The sequence below is a fragment of the Echeneis naucrates genome, chromosome 14 (genome assembly GCF_900963305.1).
Source record: "Echeneis naucrates chromosome 14, fEcheNa1.1, whole genome shotgun sequence".
NCBI classification, from domain to species: Eukaryota; Metazoa; Chordata; class Actinopteri; order Carangiformes; family Echeneidae; genus Echeneis; species Echeneis naucrates.
The window spans coordinates 14,378,098-14,397,526 of record NC_042524.1 but is presented as its reverse complement, the minus strand read 5'-3'; the positions used below and the strand labels follow the sequence as shown (position 1 = coordinate 14,397,526).

Genomic DNA, 19,429 nt, shown 5'->3' with positions numbered 1-19,429 from the left:
AGGAAAAGGAACTATGAAATTAAAGTATTTTGAGGTTTTACTCATAGTGGTCATCTCATCTATGGCCTCATTCAATTTAGAAGATTTTAACTCCAATTGAGTTGTTCCTTAGTTCATTTGAGACATTGATAACTCTGCCCATATGATATGATAATTTTGATAATGTAGTTTTCAGTGGAATAAATTTGTGGTGATTGTTTTAATCTACCAGGACACTGATCACCTAGTTGTAAGCCACAATTTTATATTGTTTGACATGATGCTTGCTGTGTGTCCAGTGTCAAAATTAAATGGAGTTGCCAAGCAATCTGGGTACTATTGCTCTGATGGCATCAGGTGAATAACTTTAAACAACAACTCTTTTGGTGCCTGGAAACTGAAGGGGGACATCTTCCAATGCTCTTTTTTATTTAGTAACACATTTTTCTGCAAATATGGAATGAGAAATCCAAGAGGAATTGTATCTCATATGAAGTACATTTCGCACAAGGTTTGAATGAAAAATGTTGCAATGGAATACACTTTTGTGTTTTAGTCATCTTGCACAGTCCATGGTGCTCACGAAGGTCATCTGGCATTACTTAGTGTTCTTGTAGCTCAAGAGGCTCTGTAGTCTTGCAAAGTTTTCTCGGCTGTCGACAAGGTTAAAGTTGTCACTTGATCACAGACCAGAATTTTGTATTTTGCTGTATTAATGTCTGTCTGGCATATTGCCCTGCTCCAACAGAGACAGATATTCATTGTCATCTGTCTCAGAGTTGTTTCACACTTCTGAGACAGCTGACAAACATCATCACAACACAAAGCAGCTGTGTGCATGCCAGTTGCCATTTCCTCTTAGTTTTGACTCACCTACTCGTGAATAATCATGGGTTACGCAATTTGGTGATAAAAGATGTCACAGACGAAATTGCTAAATGTATTCTTGAGATTAATCATGAATAAATCCATGGAAAAGAATGCTAACTGGATATGGGTTGGTGAGACCCAGAAAAAGTATAATTTTTTGCACTTAAAACCATATTTTTAAAAAATAATGTATTTTTGTTACCCCTCGGGTTCTCAATAAATATTTCGTAAACAACATTAAAAACTTATTGGTCCCTTGGGCACCATCTTCACTTGAAAATGAAGGAGGTTAGGCACATACATCACCTCAGATTAGCATGTATATAAAAATTTGCAGGAAATAAGCCTGTAAACTATGACACCCAAATGAGTTTTAGTTTATATATTTTAGGTGGTGCATTCACCGCAGAGGGTTAGGCTGAATGCGTGTTATTTTGGTCCACGCAATATAAGGGCTCTGACGTTTTCATTCATTCCCTGCCCATGAATGAAAATACACCGCGGCCGCCGCGGTTTTTTTTTTTTTTTTTTTTTTTTTGTTTGTTTTGTTTTGTTTTTTGCCCACTGAGCTAGAGTTCATTACAGGAAAGAATAAATAATAATGTTTAAAATTCAAAGCGAAACGTTTTCCGATGTAAAACATTTCTTATTTAAAGGGAGATAAATGTTGCTGAAACACAGTCAATGCTCCGCCACATGCGACAGTGGGCGACTTTAACTAATGCTCTCGCAGGATCAACCAACAAAATCCACCAAGGGGGTGGGAAGAAATCCAATTACATCACTTTAGTTCCGTTATGGGAAAACAACTATCAAAACCATCTCTTCCAACTGTATTTTCGATGCTATTTTAACCCAATAGTCCATATTTAGAACCCTCTGCTCCATTAGCTGTACGGAGTTTTACACTTTTTCTTTTTCGCAAACTAAATTTAACCCCGACTTCCCCAAAGAGTATGCAGAGTAGTTCAGCCCGTGAGGTTACCGGAAGTTGTTTCAGCTGCCATGTTTGGTTGCTTTGTTGTAGGCTTCTACCAGGTTTCCTACAGAATTACTAAGTGTGGAAATGGAGCCGAGCTGGAGTACGTTTCTTTTTCAAGTAAGTTGACTCTTTGGGAGGGAAACTGGGGGAGCTCGCCAAACAGCCCATAACATCATTCGCGCTGGCTATGTTCGCGCTAAAAGCAGTTTTTAAACGAGTAATGCCACGATCAAGTAACCAAGCAAAACAATGGTATATGAATCCAGGCTTCCAGCTGTGAGGCTTGGGAATGACGCTAGAACAAAAAATCGATTCTTCTGAACGAGTGTTGTGGAAAAACGTGGCTTGTTTGCACATTTTGCCGATGTTTCGGAGAGCGCACGCGAGATATATCGACAGAGATTGCACATTTTTAAGTTTGTTTGCCAAGTCGAAGCCAACAAAACATGCGAGATTATTTGAAGTAACGTTAACGCTGAAGACGCCACTGCACCGTTACAATCGAGACAGACCTGTCCCCCCCCCCCCTCCTCTGACTGAAGGCTGTTCGATAATGAGATGTAACGTCTGCCAACATTTTCATCGCAGCGTGGTTAATCTCGCCGATAATTTAGGTGCAAAGTGATCCGATCCATTGTGGGTTGAATAAGAGTGTACTTGTTGTGAGCTGCTGAGATTTCCAAACAACGATTCGCAAGTCGGCGGTGAACTTTCCGCTCGGCTCAGCCGGTTCGACAGTAACTAGCCAAGTTGGCTAGCGATGTTTAGGCTGCCCTCATCAAACTCGCTAGCTAATTTAGCTTAATTTGGGCGAGGCTGCCGTAATGAGCTTGCAAAACTAACGTTGCACGACTTGGTAGAACAAGTAGTGTGCGACAAGGCTCTGTTTATTAAGCAGCTATTTATTCCGGTGACCGCGGTGGAAAGGAATGTGAACTATGCACATATCATCAGCTAACACTAGCGACGAAGAGGCAGATTTGAAATTAGCAACGACATTGCGCAATTTAGAAAACCCATTTTCTGCCAGAAAGCGGGCGCTGCTGCTGAGAGTGATATCTGCCACCGTTTAGTGTATGTACAAAGATGGAAGGCTATTCATCCTACACATGAATGAAATGTTTTATTCACATGGCCTGATTTAGCATAGAAGAATTGAGCCTGGTGGGATCATGAAAGCGAGCGATCCATACATTTAATGGAAAGGGCATATTTGAAAGTATACATTTTTTCGGGGGATCCCTTTGTTTTATAGTTTAATTTATCAGCTTTTATTCCACACATTTCCCTTCATACCGAATTCCCACCATTTCAGTCACATTTCTAAGTTAGAAAGGGATTTGCTTGAATGAAGTTATTCCCAGGGTGTTCTAGTAAGGATGGGGAACTTGAAATTGGAGGAAAACAAAAAATACTTCACTGAACTTTGCAGGATTCTTCACAAGTACTTTGTCGTTTGTTTTCAGGTGTCATTCTGTATGCTAAAGTGTTTAGGACAGGGTTTCTGGCTGCTAACATTATTACTTGAATAAAGCTTCATATTAGTTCACTCTGCTTGAAGAATCTGATGCAAGTGCAAAGTTCATGTTTTTTCCCGTGCCATTCTTCAGTTCCTTGAACTTGCCAGCTGATGATGTTTAAGGCCAGTGTCTACTTTGGATGTTTTGCAATCTTCTTCACTGATCAATCCAGTGAATACGTAAAGAAAATGTTTGCAACTGGTGCTGAGAGAGTGATGGAGGGAAAATGAGAACACCCCATGCTGGAGAACTATAATCTATCGCTTTTTTTTTTTTACTGTTAACAGTCCAATGTTAAAACTTCATTTCAAAACGGTATGAACGGTACACTTTGGTATGCTTTAGAGACGCATTGTGTTTTCCAGCACATCACGCTATTTTGATGTGCTGATGTTGTAGAGTTAACTCATAACTTTAAGCTCTATTTCATCCTGATGAAAAAAACAGATGGACTTTATGGCTTGTTGTGCGGTGTCTGGCATCTAGCCAGAGGCCCTGCATGTATTATGTATCTCATACTGTTACTATGTCAGTGTCGTGTAAATCTGTGTGCACTTACGTGGCGACCAATAATTCATTCAGATACTTTCAATTTCTATGCGGCAGTTTGGGATTTTTTCTAGTTATCTATTGCATGAAAATAACTTTTGTCAAAATTTCTAAATAAGTACAAATTAAACTGTTTTTTAAAATATATTTAGAAGCTTTTTTGGGTGTTTGAAATAATATTGTCAAATGAGCTTCAATATTACCATAGGTACATCTGGTTGACCTGGGTTTTATTATTATTATTGTTATCATTATTTTGTGTTGATAATCAGCATGGCTGTGAATGAGCAGTGATACACCAGTATTTAAGTTACAATGTGAGCCAGAAACTGTATGAGATGAACCGTTTATTATAATAGGAGAACACAAAAACAAACAGTTCAAAGATTTGATGCAAGTTTGTTTCAGAGGCTAATTTGTCAAAGCACTTAGGTGACAAGTTTCCACATGTCTGATTGACTGATAAATGCCATTCAACACAAGGACATAATGTGCTAAAAGTGTTTAAATCGTATAAAAAAAAACAATCTTAACCAGCTCAAATTAATAACTTCTGTAAGACATGACCGTGTGTTGGTGGTGGACATTGTATTTGGAAGCCATCTTAATTTACTGGTGGAGGTCTCTTTAATAAAATGAACTGATGGCCAAAAGTATTTAAATTTGATTTCTGATATGAGACGTTTGCTCGGTGCAATTATAGTTTCATTTCAGAAGAGAGGTCCCATTACATTTTGATATCACCTTGTTTGCTGTTTGGATGGGGGGGTATGACGAAGCTATGTCTACTCCAAAGTGGAAAAAAGTACCAGGCTGTTTGATTTGTTGGAATTTTTCACTTCTTGTCCCGAATAGTAATTTAGGCAGCATTTCATGCTCTGGAAGTAGCTTACAGTGGGTTGTTATTATAGACAGATGTACTTTATTAATTCCAAACTGGGAAATTCTCAAATATTAGGCCTTCACCAAGACAATCAAGGTATTTAAAATTATTCACTTGTCTGAAAAAGAAAATGTGCTGTGAAAGCACCATGGACTTAAGCATTAACTTGCTGTTAAAGAGTAAAAAGTTCATTTTCAGGCAAATAGTTTTGCCTGTCACCGTTTCTATCATGTCATGTTGTACACATGTTGTGCATTTAAAATAATAAAAAAAAACTCATTCCAGTGCATCAGCTTCTTAGGTAATTGTCAAAAGATATTTTAACTTTATCATCATTTCAAGTTTGGCTTTCAACATTACCATCCAAATACTACAGCAGAGAGGTGTTTTCTGTCTTTCTGTGTTTGGCTTTTTGTAATGTGAGGGCTTCTGTCACTCTTAAGTCCATATACAATTGAATCATAGCTGTAAAGCCAAAAAATGATCTAAATACTTGTTACCATACATATGTTAAGGCATAATACGTCTACCATCCCAGGTGGGATGGTGAGTAGTAGTCCGAAACAGCTGGTATTGTCATCTGATAATGCACTCCAACTCAGGTGAGAAAAAAAAATTAAAGCATTCTGTGAGCATTTTCTGATCATTCATAGCAACACTATAAAACATATAATTGCAAGCTATGGGGGAAAAAATGATAAGATTACATACACCACAAAGTTCTTTTTTCTTAAGAGTTTATGTGAATTTGTGTCAAGTTTTCAAGTCATATAAACAAATGAAAAACAGCCTACAACAAAGTAGTATACTCTGAAAGCAGAAAACTGCTATGTTTAATAAAACAATAAATTTAAAACTCTTCGCTTCCCTTTAATGTTATCATGTTTTGCTTGTTTTACATAAACTGTAATTTCGGCAAGCAGCTGTAGACTGAAACAAAAGATCGTGCATAATCTGACTCAACTATGAGCACAATTCAAGTCTACAGTGGCCTGTGGAGCCATCGGGCCACTCCCTCCATTTTGATGTTATTTATGAGGGAGCAGTCCCAGTTGTCAGAGCACATTTGTGTCAAAATGGTCAGAGCTGCATGAAAGCACAGCAGCTTACAGGCCCTGCACCTCTGTATAGAGGCCAGGCTGTCTGCAGTGGCTATGTCTGCTGTTCACAAGCTTCACAAAGAGGGTTCCCGGCTGGTATCCCCCCCCAACCCAAACATAAAGCCCCCCTACCCAAACCCCACCCTTGTTGAACCAGTGGACGGGTTAGCATTGGCATGATGATGACTAATCCTGGAAGGTGGCAAGTGTGAGCAGGTGCTTGGACAAATGGATGTGTGGGCTTGGTGGCGTTTTCTACGAGATCCCAGGTCTGATTGCCTATGAGGGAATGACGGCTAGTTTAGCTAAAGAGTGTGTGGATAAACAATGTCCCCTTCTCATGAATAGATGAGCCAAATCAATGAAGATGAGCATACAAAGATCCCCTGCTGAGGCCCAAGTGCATCACTGCTCAGATTTGTGTCTTTCACAATAGGCTAGATGGCATAAGGAGGACATTGTGTGGTTCATTTTTCTTTTCTATCCCCTGCCTCCTCCTTTGCAAGTCCTTTCTTGGCTGGCCTTCTTCGATGGATGATTGAACCTCAAAGGGAAAGGTCAAGTATTTCACCTTGCCCTTTTCTTGCTTGTGGTGACAACTTTGCTGTGGATGTGTCCATTTACTTAAAGAACGGTATTAACTGATACAATGTTCATGTTTAGGTATTATATGAAACAACTACTGCATCAAGCAGAGACCCGACAACAGAGTTACCCCAGGAAGCGTTAACTGATGTTGTAAAATGAATAGAAATCAGCGATATACCATTTACGTGCATTTCTGTTAATTTTGTGTGGCAGAATAGTTCTTGGGTCATGAAAGGGTCTGAGCTGTGTACCTAAATATAAATTTAGTTTTCTCTTAGAACATCTCACACTGACAAAGTGGTAGAAATAGCTTGCAGCTTCCTTACAAAAGGAGCCATAATTATTTTTGCTGGAGGTGTAGCTATGGTGTCAAATGTTGAATTTGAAGGCTGGCATAGGAGTGATTGAGTTTGCACCATGTCTGTCTGTCTGTCTTTTTTTTTGGGGGGGGGGGGGGGTACAAGGCTGTCAGGAGTACTTTATTTCTGTGCTGCAGTGTGTTGAGTTTTTTGTTTTTCCTGCAACTCCACAGAACTTTGAGTGCTCCTGCTGGCTGTCAAGAAGTGTCTTCCCCAATGAAAAACATGTCCAAACAAAATGCACTGAATCAGCTGCCTACTTGGAAAATTGCATTTTGTTTTAGGTTACAGCTTTGGCAAGCAGTTCCATTTGTCTCTGCCCTCTTTAGCTGGGAGGTGCGATTACTTAAATGAGTGAAACCTAACTTAGTAACTGGTTGTTGCTGCTGCTAATTCCACCCAGTCATTTCATATAATTTCTGTTGTGGCAGTAGTGGGCAATGACATGAAGCTAACAAAACACAGTGTAGAAGGCCAAATGGCAAGCAAGTGGTTGTGCCACTGATTTTTTTGTTTCTCTGAGTGCAGCCTGTTTTTCTCTAGTGTGTGTATACCTCACTCCTTTTTTGACCCACAACTTGGCTTCAACATATCCTTGATCTACAGCGTATTTGTCAGAGCCTTTTTGGCAGGTAAACTACACTCTGCCATGCCTATAATTTGGTATGCTTGCTTTACCGTCACATGTTGAATCAGGATCATTGCGGTGCAATAATTCCTCGTTTAGTATATGTGGATTCTAAAGCATCACTGACATGCTGCATCATCATCATTAACAAATGTAGTAGATATCTTTTGTTATGTGGCATCTGACCCTTGTTGTATTTGTGGACTTGTCAGAGCCTAAACCTGGCACAGCTATCATTAACATTTACTGTGTTGTGGTGATTCTCACATAGATTTTGGAAAGTTGGAGAAATTGCAGAATTTCTTTTAATCTAAAACCATAATTGCCACTATGGAAGTATATTTTAATCTTGTCATAAATTCTTCATTGAAAATAGGTGTTGTAGTGCTTAAAAGGTGATAGTAACCGTACCAACAAATGCCTGGAACTTGCTGTGGCACAACCACATATTTATCTGTGTGTGTGTTTGTTTCATCAGCAGGCCAATGAAGCCCTCCACCACCAGCACCAGGTGGCCCAGAACAGCCTGCTGCCACTTCTTAATGCTGGAGCTGAACAGGTTGACCAGAAGCCTGTCCTGCCCATCCAAATAGAACAGAAACCACCTTCTAGTGCTGCTGATCTCCTGAAAGATAATGTGGCCAGCGGTGGAGGTGCACGACCACCAGTGCCTGTGATAAAGAAGGAGCATAAAGGCAAAACACCTTTCATCTGTGGCTACTGTAACAAGGCCTTCCGTGACAGCTACCACTTGCGACGTCATGAGTCCAGCCACACCGGTATCAAGATGGTGTCGCGGCCAAAGAAGACAGCTCAAACAGCCCCAACGATGGTACCCATGATTTCTACCATGCCACGAGAGAATAATGGCAACCCTTCCTACATCTCCACAGTAGCGGGCATCCTCTCTACAGCAACCACCTCTGTTTCCTCAGGCACAAGTATCATGACAGCATCCGCAATGGGCAATGTGCCACAGCAAAATGTCATCAAGAAGCCACCCAAACCTGTCAAGAAAAACCATGGGTGTGAGATGTGTGGCAAAGCATTTCGTGATGTCTACCACCTGAATCGCCACAAGCTCTCCCATTCAGATGAGAAACCTTTTGAATGCCCCATCTGTCAGCAGCGTTTTAAGAGGAAGGACAGAATGACCTACCATGTTCGCTCTCATGACGGGGGTGTCCACAAGCCCTATGTATGTTCTGTCTGTGGGAAAGGCTTTTCCAGGTAAGGAACACCTTTTTTGGAGGATTGATTTGCATGGAAACTGGCCAAGAAATAGTTCAGCAGCCCAAAGCATTTAGCCTGGCACTGTCAAATCAATTCAGTTTTATAAAGGCACAATTAAAACAACTACTGCTGTATAATAAAATAACACAGGAAAAAAGTTAAATATAAAATCAAGGGATACTTAAATCATGGGTTTTAATTACACAATGTGTGTAATTTGAAATGGGAAGAAACTGGAAGACACTTGTTTAAAAATTTGGATTTTAAAGTGATAGTTGTAAGAATGTTAACACCATATGCAAATACAAAGGAAATATTCAGTAGCTCTTAAATACCTTCATCAGTTTTTGTTTGGAATACCTGACATCTATTTTCCCCTTTTAGTCTTTAATGTGAAGTTTTCCTCTGTTTTTTCCACCCTATCATTCATTATGTTACCAGACCAACAGGGATTCAGAGTGGCAAACCCACAGCAATGGATGGCTGCTAAGTGCTGGGCAACAGATTTCATGGGGAGATTACATTACTCGTTTCAGATGTCTTTGAACACTCCTCATATAGCTCTGAACGTAGTGGAATATGTTGTTATGTTCCCTCTCAGATCAGACTTCTCCAGCTAATTCAGTCAACCTGCCTCTTGAGACAAGCCTTCAAATATAAGTGGTTGTCTTCACCAGCATGGCTCGGCTGGGTGTTGCGTCCTCACTGCTGCACCTGTTGAAAGAGAGAGAATGGCTACCAGAGTGACAATAGTTAATATTAAATTGTTGAAAATGGAAATAAAGGCAAAAGAATGCAATATTTTTTTACACAGCTGCTCCAGTTTCCTCATATGCTTTCAATTAACAAGTAACCAGGCTACTGTAAGCAGGAAGTATGCTTTGAGATCTAATTTGTTCTTACGGGAGTTGAAACAAAGTTATTCGCCCACTGATGGTTGCATTCCAGGGTCAAAGAAAGAAGTCTTTACTTGTGTGGATGGAATTTAAAAACAGTGTGGTGATAAACAAATTCTAACAAGCATAGCATTTGGGTCTCTTAGCTTCGTACTTGCAAATTAGCTTTTGCTGTCTTTCATATAAAAACATGCTTGTTGGACGCAAGTCTAACCTTGTATATTCTAAAAATTAACGCCTTTCATGTCTGCAGTTGTTCATGCTTTTCTTTGGGCAGTGACTATTTTCTTCTTTTTTTCTGCTTGTTAACCAGCAGTGTTTGGGTTTTTCACTCACACCATGACTTCATACAGAACAATGACAGTATGGTCATGCACTCTCTGTATAGCTTCCCAGTAGTAGTGCTTTAATGTTTATAGTTGTGCCAAGCAGTTGAGATTTGTACTTGCATTGACCCTCCACCACACACACACACACACACACACACACACCATTCCAACCACATGTTTAAACAGTTGCACATGGAGGAACACCAGTGGTTAAGTATGGAGGGAGGGGGAGGCGTCACTTGTCACTTTGTGGTTCCCGCCAGCATGTCACAGACCCTTTCCCCTGGGAATTCAGTGAACCATATTTCAATGTCCAGGTCAATACATTTCCTATACAATTTAAAAAATTAGTTTTAAGGAGTGTCTCATCATGTCTACCCATTTAAATGTATCAGCACAATGACCATTTAGTCTTCTTTAAGGCTTTATTTCAGTTAGTAATCAGCAGAGAAGGAAATGGGGGGGGGGGGGGGCGCATGCAGAATAGGTCCCTACTCAGATTCGAACCTGGGGCGCTGCGTTTATGTGGCATGTGCTCTAACCATTGTATTACCAAATAGTTCCTTATTTTTAAAGGAGCCATAATTTCTCAAGTTAGGGTAACTCTGGCGTATGTGAATTGGCATCACATGAGCAAAGGAATATTGTTAACGATGTAAGAGCTCTGTATTGCAACACAACTTTGACAAAATAAATATATCAGCAGTGTACCCTGGCCAAGCTGTAACACTAGCACTGTGCTGTGTATGGCAGTTTCAGGCATGCCTCCAATGCTGTGACGTGGGGCAGGGATTCATCAGCGTACTGGAAAGTGAGAATGAGGGCTGAATAACAGGGCACTGAGTCACTGCCACTTAGCCAGATCTGTAGGCAGTCGCTGTCTGGAGTCTGCTCCCCACATCAGGGGCATGAAAAAAAAGACTTGATTCCGGTTCATGGCACCACTGAGACCATTCTACTTGACTCTTCTCATTTGTTGAAAAAAAAAAATGAAAAAATCCAACAGCATGAAACTTTCCGGTTTAGGAGCAGCTGCCAGCATTGAAGCTCTTACTCACTCCATTATGGCACTTCTAACATGATTCAGCTCACAGCTTTACTAGAATTAACAAGCTGATAGAGGAGCTTTGGTGCCAAGACGAATTTCACCGTAAAGGTCAAGAGGCAAACTTGTGTTGTTCCAATCGCTAATATGCAGTGAACTCTCCAGATATGTGAGAAAAATATGAGACTTTTTTTTGTCAGCCATGCTTGTTCAGTAAAATACACTGCAGGGGTTTTTTGTGTACGCCCCATATCTTAGAACACAGTATTAAGAAATGCAGTAGTTGAACTGCTCTATCCCATTAATCATGTTAAATCAATGTTGTGGCCGACAAAGTCACTTCCTAATCCTCAAATGTGGTGTTCAAATTCAGTTAGGATTTGTCAGAAACTATCAACCAAATCCTGGAAACTCATTGACAACCTCTTCATAATTCACAAGTAATGTTAAGAATTGTAGAAAGTAAACACAGTAAAAAGTAATGCCTAGTTGTCAGTTCATAAATTGAAAACAAGTAGACAACATACAAAAGAAAGTCACCATTTCATTGTGGTGCACCTTTGAAAGTAGGTCACACTAACTTATGCACGATTGATCATGGAGACTTAACGACCGTTGACTGAAATTTTAGGGATTTTTTTTTTTGGGTCCATTCCCTCATTATCAAAGCAAACAGAGCACATCAGTATGCTTCTGCAAAGACTAGGCATTTTATAGAAAGATTCACATAGGCGTAATTTCTAATTCAGCTGAATCTGTAGCTCTCAAACAGTTCTGTTGTTGTAAGTTTCTCTGAAAGTGACATTAACTCAACGCATTGTTCCTAACATTATATGACTCATACTTAGCCCACCAAATAAAGGTGTTGCTGTATTTTCTTTCCCTTTCTTTTTTTGTAAATCTAGGCCAGACCACTTGAGCTGCCATGTGAAGCATGTGCATTCCTCAGAGAGACCATTTAAATGTCAAGTAACGGTAAGATTACTGTCCACTTTCCTACTACAACTGTTATTATTATTATTATTATTATTAATATTATCATTATTGTCATAGCTGTTTCACTCCTCTTACCTTTGATTCGGACTACTGTGCTGCCACAGGCCTGTACCTCTGCATTCGCCACCAAAGACAGACTCCGTTCACACATGATCAGGCATGAAGGCAAGGTCACCTGTAGCATCTGTGGGAAGATGCTCAGTGCAGCCTACATCACCAGCCATTTGAAGACTCACGGGCAAACCAACTTCAACACCTGTAACAAAGGTACCTGTCACAACAATAACACTTTATCTTATTTCACAAATCCAGACAAAGCTTTCATTGCAACTCATTTGCATCCTAAAGACATGTATCTTATCTGAACCCCAAGTTGTTTCAGTTTTTATAGCTGTATGCAATTCTTTATTTTTGATCACGTTTTAAAACCTTAAACTAGTATTTGGTCCCTGAGCAGTTAACTGTCTAATTCTGGTTGTAGTAGAGTAAGTATAATTTAGTTCCATTAAAACCTTATACTTTTATCCTACCCATCAGCCACTTTTAAAAAGGTTAAATACTCTGTCTTGTGTTTTTTTTTTTTTTGTTTGTTTTTTGTTTTTTTGTTTTTTTATTATTATTTTTTTGTTTGTTTGGTTTGCTTTTTGTTTTTGCTAGAGGGTAACGATGTCTGCAATTCTGCCTCAGCTACACCTGTGACTGTTTCCGCACCCATCACCACGGCGATGAACCGGGGAAACGCCAACAACAACAACCCTGTCACCATAGCTGCACAAATGAACATTAGCACTAATACAGTCAACATAACATCTCCAGTCAGCCTCCAGCATCCCGTCACCATCACCGGGCCTGTCAACATTGCCTCCGTCAACATCCCTGCCACGGCGCCCATGAATATTGCCCACCCAGTCGCAATAACGACCCCCATGCCCATGAATATAGCCGGTCCACTCAACATCGCCATGAGGCCAGTTGATAGCATGCCTTTTCTGTCCCAAGTCTTGCCTTCTTCTCCACCCTGGTAAAAACGAGAGAGAGCTAGAGAGAAGTGGGGGCATTGAACTGGTCAGAGAGAAAGGGAAAATGAAGTGAAACAAAAGACTCGTGTCATCAAAATTTTCACCTCAAGCCCACCCGTACCCCCCCACAGCCCCTACCCTGGAAAACCCCAAACAACTGTTTACTTCACCAAACCCTGAAGTGAATATGTACCTGAGCTGTGTGGCCGGTAGGAGTTCCCCAAGTCACAGCTGCACCCCAACTAATGTTAAGTGGCTGGCATGAAATGCAGGACACTTAAGTAGAAATTGAGTAGGATTTATCTTGAAATCAGGACAACCGTAAGACTTAGTGTAGCCAATTAGAATGATGAAACTGTGATTTGTATCATGAAAGTTGAGGATTCCTCAAACACATTTGAGGACTGTAGGAAAACACACCTGTGCTTTTGTAAAAGGGAGATGAGGAATGGACTGGAGCAATAACTATGAATTGCTGTTTTTGATGTTTTACAAGTTCTCTCCCAAAGCTTCTGGGTGTTACTTTGTATGTTGTTTTTTAACTATAGCCTGCTAATCACTATTTAATGTTATAGGAAATGAGTTTAGTAAAAGGGACAGCAGCTTCCACTTGCATGGAAGAATATTTTTTCACAACGCATAGCTTTTTTTTTTTTTTTTTTTTTTTTTTTTTTTTCCCTTCTCAGATAGTAAGTATGCTCTTGAGGTACAGTGACTAACTTGTACAGTTGACATAGTAATGTATTTTTCTCGTCAGCAAGTTTAATTTTTGCTTCGGTCATTCAAGTGGATATATCTCAAAATTGTCCTCTTGACTATGAAATATTTGTTCTTTGTTTTCCAATTGGATGGTTTGTTTTTGTCTATTTTAAATGTTAAGTGAAGTCAGAATTAAATGAGTCTTGCACTGAAAGCCTATCCTACATACAGGTGAGCAGCAGTATTATCAAAGATCAAATTGAAGTCTTAAGTGTGTTGGTTACACTTGAGGGCCATCTAGTGGCTGAAAATTGAAAGGTCTGGCCTTGTAGTGAAGCTTTTTCAGGCTGTTACTGTCATCATAATGGTGACTAATTAGTTTTGTCTGACTTTTCTGTATACTTTTTTTTTTTTTTTTAAATCTGTGACAGCCCCAAGATGATACTAAGGACCATTCACTCAGGAATTGCACAGAAACGCCCATTACTCATGAACTTGGCTCCTTTTAAATCACTGGGTATTGTGGTGTTAAAAGATTTGACCAGGCTCTGAGGGACAACTTGTCCAAGAATAATTGATTTTAAACATAGCCGTCCATTTAAATGATCATTTCCTGTACAATGGAGTACATGCTCTACCTTCACTCTTCCTTTTAACGTATGTTTCAGTCTTCGGCTGCATTCTTATGCAGCAGAGATCTGGATGAGTTGATTAATGATACAAGTTTGTGTCCATTAAAATAATGGGACAAGATTGATGTTGCATGACCCCAAACACTAGCTGTTGAACACCAACAATTTTTTAATGAATGCCATGTTATCTTGACAGTGTTGCAGCTCTTTGAGTTGTTTCAGTTTCTACTGAAAATGCAATATGCATGTTTGTCATTTTTCCCAAGTTTTTGTTTTAAAACAAAATATTTGTGGGTTTCTTTTTTTTATGCATTTTACGTAGATACGCTATGATATCCTGTTTGCCAAATTTGATACAATAATAATGTGATAAACTGAATATTTCTTGTGGGATTAAACATCTCTTACTTTTAAGAAAAAAGTTAATTGGAAATTCCAGGACCCTTGTGAAAGCAGTTGAATGTATATCTTTGTACAAAACTATTTTAGTTCCAAGAATATGGTAGTTACAATAGATGTGAAAGATAAGATAACCTTTTTTATAAATCTTTTGTATTAGAACATTAACAATGGTAATTTTGTATATATGAGAGGCTAGGCTTTCTGATTAGCAGAAAGGTCAAACATTCCTACATTTTTTTTAAATGTATGTTTGTCAAATTATTACATAAACATGCGCAATGTTATGTGCCTTTTATTTGGGTTGTCTAAATAAAAGAAAACTATCAAATGTCTTTATGTATTAAGTACTCCAACAATGTTTAGAACCTGAGGTCTATATTTTATGAAAACCCAGCCAGTAAATTTCCCGCAATATCAAAATGTAACCTCTTAACTTTTCTCAATCAAATTTGAGCTAATATTAGTTGATGTTATTGGAACACATTGTGCCAATATTGCATGAGTTTAGGTGAGTTGCCTTCCACATAAGAACCAGCCTCAATGAGAAATTATAGGTTGTAAGGTTTGATATTAACCAGAGATTTTTCAAATTTCACATGTAAAACTGCAAATGAGTGTGAGGAAAATCCCTTCACATTTGGTGGATTTCCTGAGGTGAGTGAATATCAGTGAATCTTTGAATAAGTAGTATTTCTGTAAGCAACAGTTGTGTTTTCACCCAATACAGATACTGTCCTGAACTTCAAAGCCTCTTTCACTTTATCTCTTGACTCTTGAGTCCTAACCCCTGAAATCAGAGCCACTTATCTAATCCTAGAGTTCTGATCAGTAAAAAGCTTTTCACTCACCGACGCGAAGGATCGGAATTGTTCCACCATTGTGGTTGTGGCTGACTGCAAGGGCAAATCCAAATCCTGCCTTTTGTAAAGGGACACATTACCATTAATAACATTTAAACACCCTTAGGAAAAACATTAAGTTCAGACACAATGAGGTGACGCTCATTTTGTCGATTTTTGTCTGTGAGGTCACAGTTGGATAAAAATCAGGCCTAAAATACAAATGGTGTTCTAGGCCACACATTAAAATTAGACCTGCTCGTGCTGGCTGTTCACTTGAATAAGCCAACACATTCGTCTCTGATCTCACCCACAGACAATTTGTTTTCAGCCGCTCTGAATCAAACTATTCTTCGTCTGTTCTGACCAAGCTGGCACATGAAAATCCCCCAAGGGCGTCTGTGGTCTCCAACATCTGGCACAATCATTCCACATTCAGAGTCACAGATCATTCATCTTGACCACCGCTAACCACAAAATCCATCAGAAATCCATCTTCTGTTGACATATTCAGCTCCAGGAGATTAGCATGGCACAGTAAGGTTCCACCTTATTGATAAACTTTTAAGAACAGCTGAAATTAGCCGTTTCCAATCCAAATCAATTTGTGCATTTTTCTGTTTTTGCAGTACACGGTATTCCAGCAGATGGCAGCATCTATGCATATTCCACCAGTCACCGTCATTTGAGACCATTTGAGTTTTATCTCCAACTGTGATCCCGTGTAAAGGATAAGACAACTGGCCCCCAGTGTCAGCAAATTATCTTGCAGTACCCTGCAGTAATGATGATACAGTTTGCATGATAGCAGCCAGTTAACCAACTCAAAGGTAATGTTTGAATCCTATTTGTCTTCAATAATCTCTATCCTAATTCACAGGGAAGCAACTGAGACAAGTGAGATGACACTATGAGGTGAATCACATATAAAGAGGCGATTGCCTAAATTTGGGCAAGAATCATTAATGCTGAATCAAATCTCCAAAGATTTGTCTAGATTTCAACACAAAGTGTGGTAATGTTGCATCTTCCTCTTTCTTAGACCTGATTCCTCCTGTAGTGACTGACTTATTTTGAAGTAATAAAATAATAATAATAATGGGTGAAGTAAGCTAATGTTGGCCTTTGCTGTTTTTTTTTTTTTTTTGTTTTGTTTTTTTGGGAGGGGGGGTATATTTAAGTGTAATCCCATGTTTTCAAAAGGCCAGGGATGCGGCACATATCTCCTACTAGTGAAAAACTGAAGGCCACCAGCACTTTCTCCTCTGTGACCCCCATGTTGCCTTCATTGCTGTTTTCCAGCTGCATGTATTCAGTAAAAATAGTAAAACTTGGAAGACTGCCCTGCACTACTCTATGGGATGGAGAGTTCAGCTAGAGTTCACAGGAGGCCTGCTCTGTCCTGCTTCCTGTTTTCACACTGATGCAATAATATCAAATAGGAAATGAATATAACTGTAAAATAAAGAAGTTTATATATTTATCAATGAAAGCTATGGAAACATGGAAAAAAACAACTTTGTTGCTTTGTTTCTATGGGCAAGGCATTCATTCCCTAAAAATGATAAAGATAATGTACTAGTTTTGTCAGTTAAATACCATATATTTATCAAATGGACAAAGATTCTTGATATAAACTGGGTAGATCATCACGAAAGTGTTTATACTACAGTGTACTACATGGTGTTTTGAAGTTCATACCGACATGCCTGTTGACATTTAAGGCTTACATTCTTGTTGAAGATGCATCTAACATGTTCTCCACAAATCTGTGGGTTTTTATTTGCGTGTACAGAGAGCGCTTTTAAGAGCAAATTTGTATTGTCCAGACTGTAGGTATCCAGACACTTGTATAGTCAGTGGGACTGTATCACGAGTGACTGCATTATATAATGAAGTGGGACCTTTCCTGTCCTTGGTCATACCTCATCTGTAGGCGCTCTTTCTGTTTTAATATCGCTGCCCTGTCTATCCACCAACGTGATGTCCATATCCCAATCACCTGACTGCCTCAAGAGGCTTTTTTTCCATATCGTTATTGTGATAAAGGGACATACTGGTGACTAGGAGTTTGGTCTTAGAGAGGTTTACTTGAAGCTGATGTTCCTTCATCTCTGCGAATGTCAGAAGCAGGACAAGCTCAGGAAGCAACAGCTATAGTTGGATGGCCTCAGCAGAGCAGTGATTTGAAGTCCTGCTAAGCTGATACTTGGACCCAAGGAACAGATGACTGGTCCCAAACAGGTTTAAAATTTATAAATGGCGTCCCAGAGAACAGTCCAGAAAGTTCTAAGTAAAAAGCACTGACTCGCCCAATAGTAGGGGGTTTTACCGCATGCCTTGGCTTCATCGCAACTTCATGTTCACACATTTCTAAATGTGTTATGTCTTTGCGTTCTAATGACTATAGCCCTGCATCAAAAAGGTGGGTCCTTGCAGTGCATTGAGCCAGGCCTGCTGCTACCAGTAAAAAGGCTTCATGGACAGATTGTAACGTGACAGCTGAGAGTCTTTCATCCTGTTGGGGACCAACATCCCCAGGCCTGAAAGGTTGGCTCCTGGAAATCCTGGCTAGCAAAGACACTGGGATCAGTTTGTCCGCAGGTCTAATTTAATCTGAGGCTGTGAGCTGTGTGGTAGGTGTGGTGTCTCAGTTGTCCAATAGTACGACAGTTTAAACAGCTTAAGTGGCCATCAGGCTGGGAGAGGATCATGTCCTCAGCGCTGAGTCTTGTCAGCAAGTTGACAAGTGCCTACCTACACATTGTTCTCGTCATCTTTTTATGCTTATTGCAGGGTGTTTGTTTGCTCGTGTTTGTGTTCTATGATGCACATTATTTATTGCTGATGAGAAGTCAATAATCCTCATGTATCATATTAGAAGAATATGAATTCTTGGAAGGAGCTGCATCGCAGAGAGAGAACATAGAGGGGAGGAGGAACAAATATTGAGGTACTGAAATCTTTTTCATGAAATACACTGCATAAACAGATGATGTTTGATTAGGTTTTTTCGAGAGAATAATGGTGTCTGTTGTCCCCACGTTGCATGCAGAGACAACAGGCAGCTGTCAAATGAATGTTTGCTAAGGAGACACAAAGATAATGTTATTGTGGTACATTTCTGCAATAGATGATAAATCAGACATATGGTATGAAAGAACCCATTTAAATTATTACTTTGCTCATATTCTTAGAGATCCAGCTCTGTTTCATATAGGCAGTAGTTTTTTAACATTCTGTTTCATGCAAATAACAGCAAGCACCTCACTTTTGTAGTATTTTTGCACTGTATGTGATTGAAGTATGATATTTCAGCTTTTGTTATGTAATTCCATTTTGTGTTACCAGCACTAAATATCTCTAAAGCTTTCTTTCAATCTGATCCCACTGTTGTCACTTGCATCTTGATTTTTGGAAGCAAAGACAAGCTGAAATTGGCATGGTGTCCACCTGGCATGTCATCATCAAATCTGTGCTGTTAATACACCAGGACTGATTTTACATTTACTGAAAGAACAAGACGTTAGTGACAGAAATCTGACTTTGCGTATGTATCATTCCACTGTTGCAATGTTAGATAAACTTTTAATTCAATGTTATTTTACTTTCAGATTTACGATTTACGATTTCGGATTGTACAGTGTGAGGAAATCATGTTGCTAGTTTCAATTGAATAGAAGTTGACTAACTGATATACTGAAACACCCAGGCTGAGGTTTTTAATTCCTTTGTTTGGTTTCGCACTTCTGCACTTCTTTATTCGTATATGCCACTATACGAGGCTGCCTTGGACTGGTGAATGTCTGCCTAGTATTAAGATACAATGTAGTTCCCTCTGCAATCAGCAAACAAGAGACAGACAGATGGAGAGGAAGAAC

At 39.4% G+C, this 19,429-nt stretch overlaps 1 protein-coding gene across 2 annotated transcripts; it reads left to right on the top strand.

Annotated features, from left to right (window-relative positions):
* Positions 1 to 1,849: 1,849 nt before the first annotated feature.
* vezf1a (vascular endothelial zinc finger 1a) lies at positions 1,850 to 13,621 on the top strand. Of its 2 annotated transcripts, none has more exons than XM_029520177.1 (5): positions 1,850 to 1,948; positions 7,937 to 8,688; positions 11,867 to 11,936; positions 12,062 to 12,224; positions 12,645 to 13,621. In XM_029520177.1, exons 1-5 carry the CDS (start codon positions 1,916 to 1,918, stop codon positions 12,980 to 12,982), a joined length of 1,356 nt encoding a protein of 451 aa, XP_029376037.1. In that variant the 5' UTR covers positions 1,850 to 1,915; the 3' UTR covers positions 12,983 to 13,621. The 2 variants fall into 2 exon arrangements, with proteins under 2 accessions (XP_029376037.1, XP_029376036.1); XM_029520176.1 differs by having other exon boundaries at positions 12,615 to 13,621.
* The last annotated feature ends 5,808 nt before the right edge of the window (positions 13,622 to 19,429 follow it).

Excerpts from the sequence above, each read along its gene's own strand:
- vezf1a (XM_029520176.1), top strand. The coding sequence starts at position 1,916 with ATGGAGCCGAGCTGGAGTACGTTTCTTTTTCAA. Across the intron at positions 8,689-11,866 it reads TGTGGGAAAGGCTTTTCCAG|GCCAGACCACTTGAGCTGCC; the intron begins GTAAGGAACACC and ends TTGTAAATCTAG. Across the intron at positions 12,225-12,614 it reads CTTCAACACCTGTAACAAAG|AGGGTAACGATGTCTGCAAT; the intron begins GTACCTGTCACA and ends TGTTTTTGCTAG.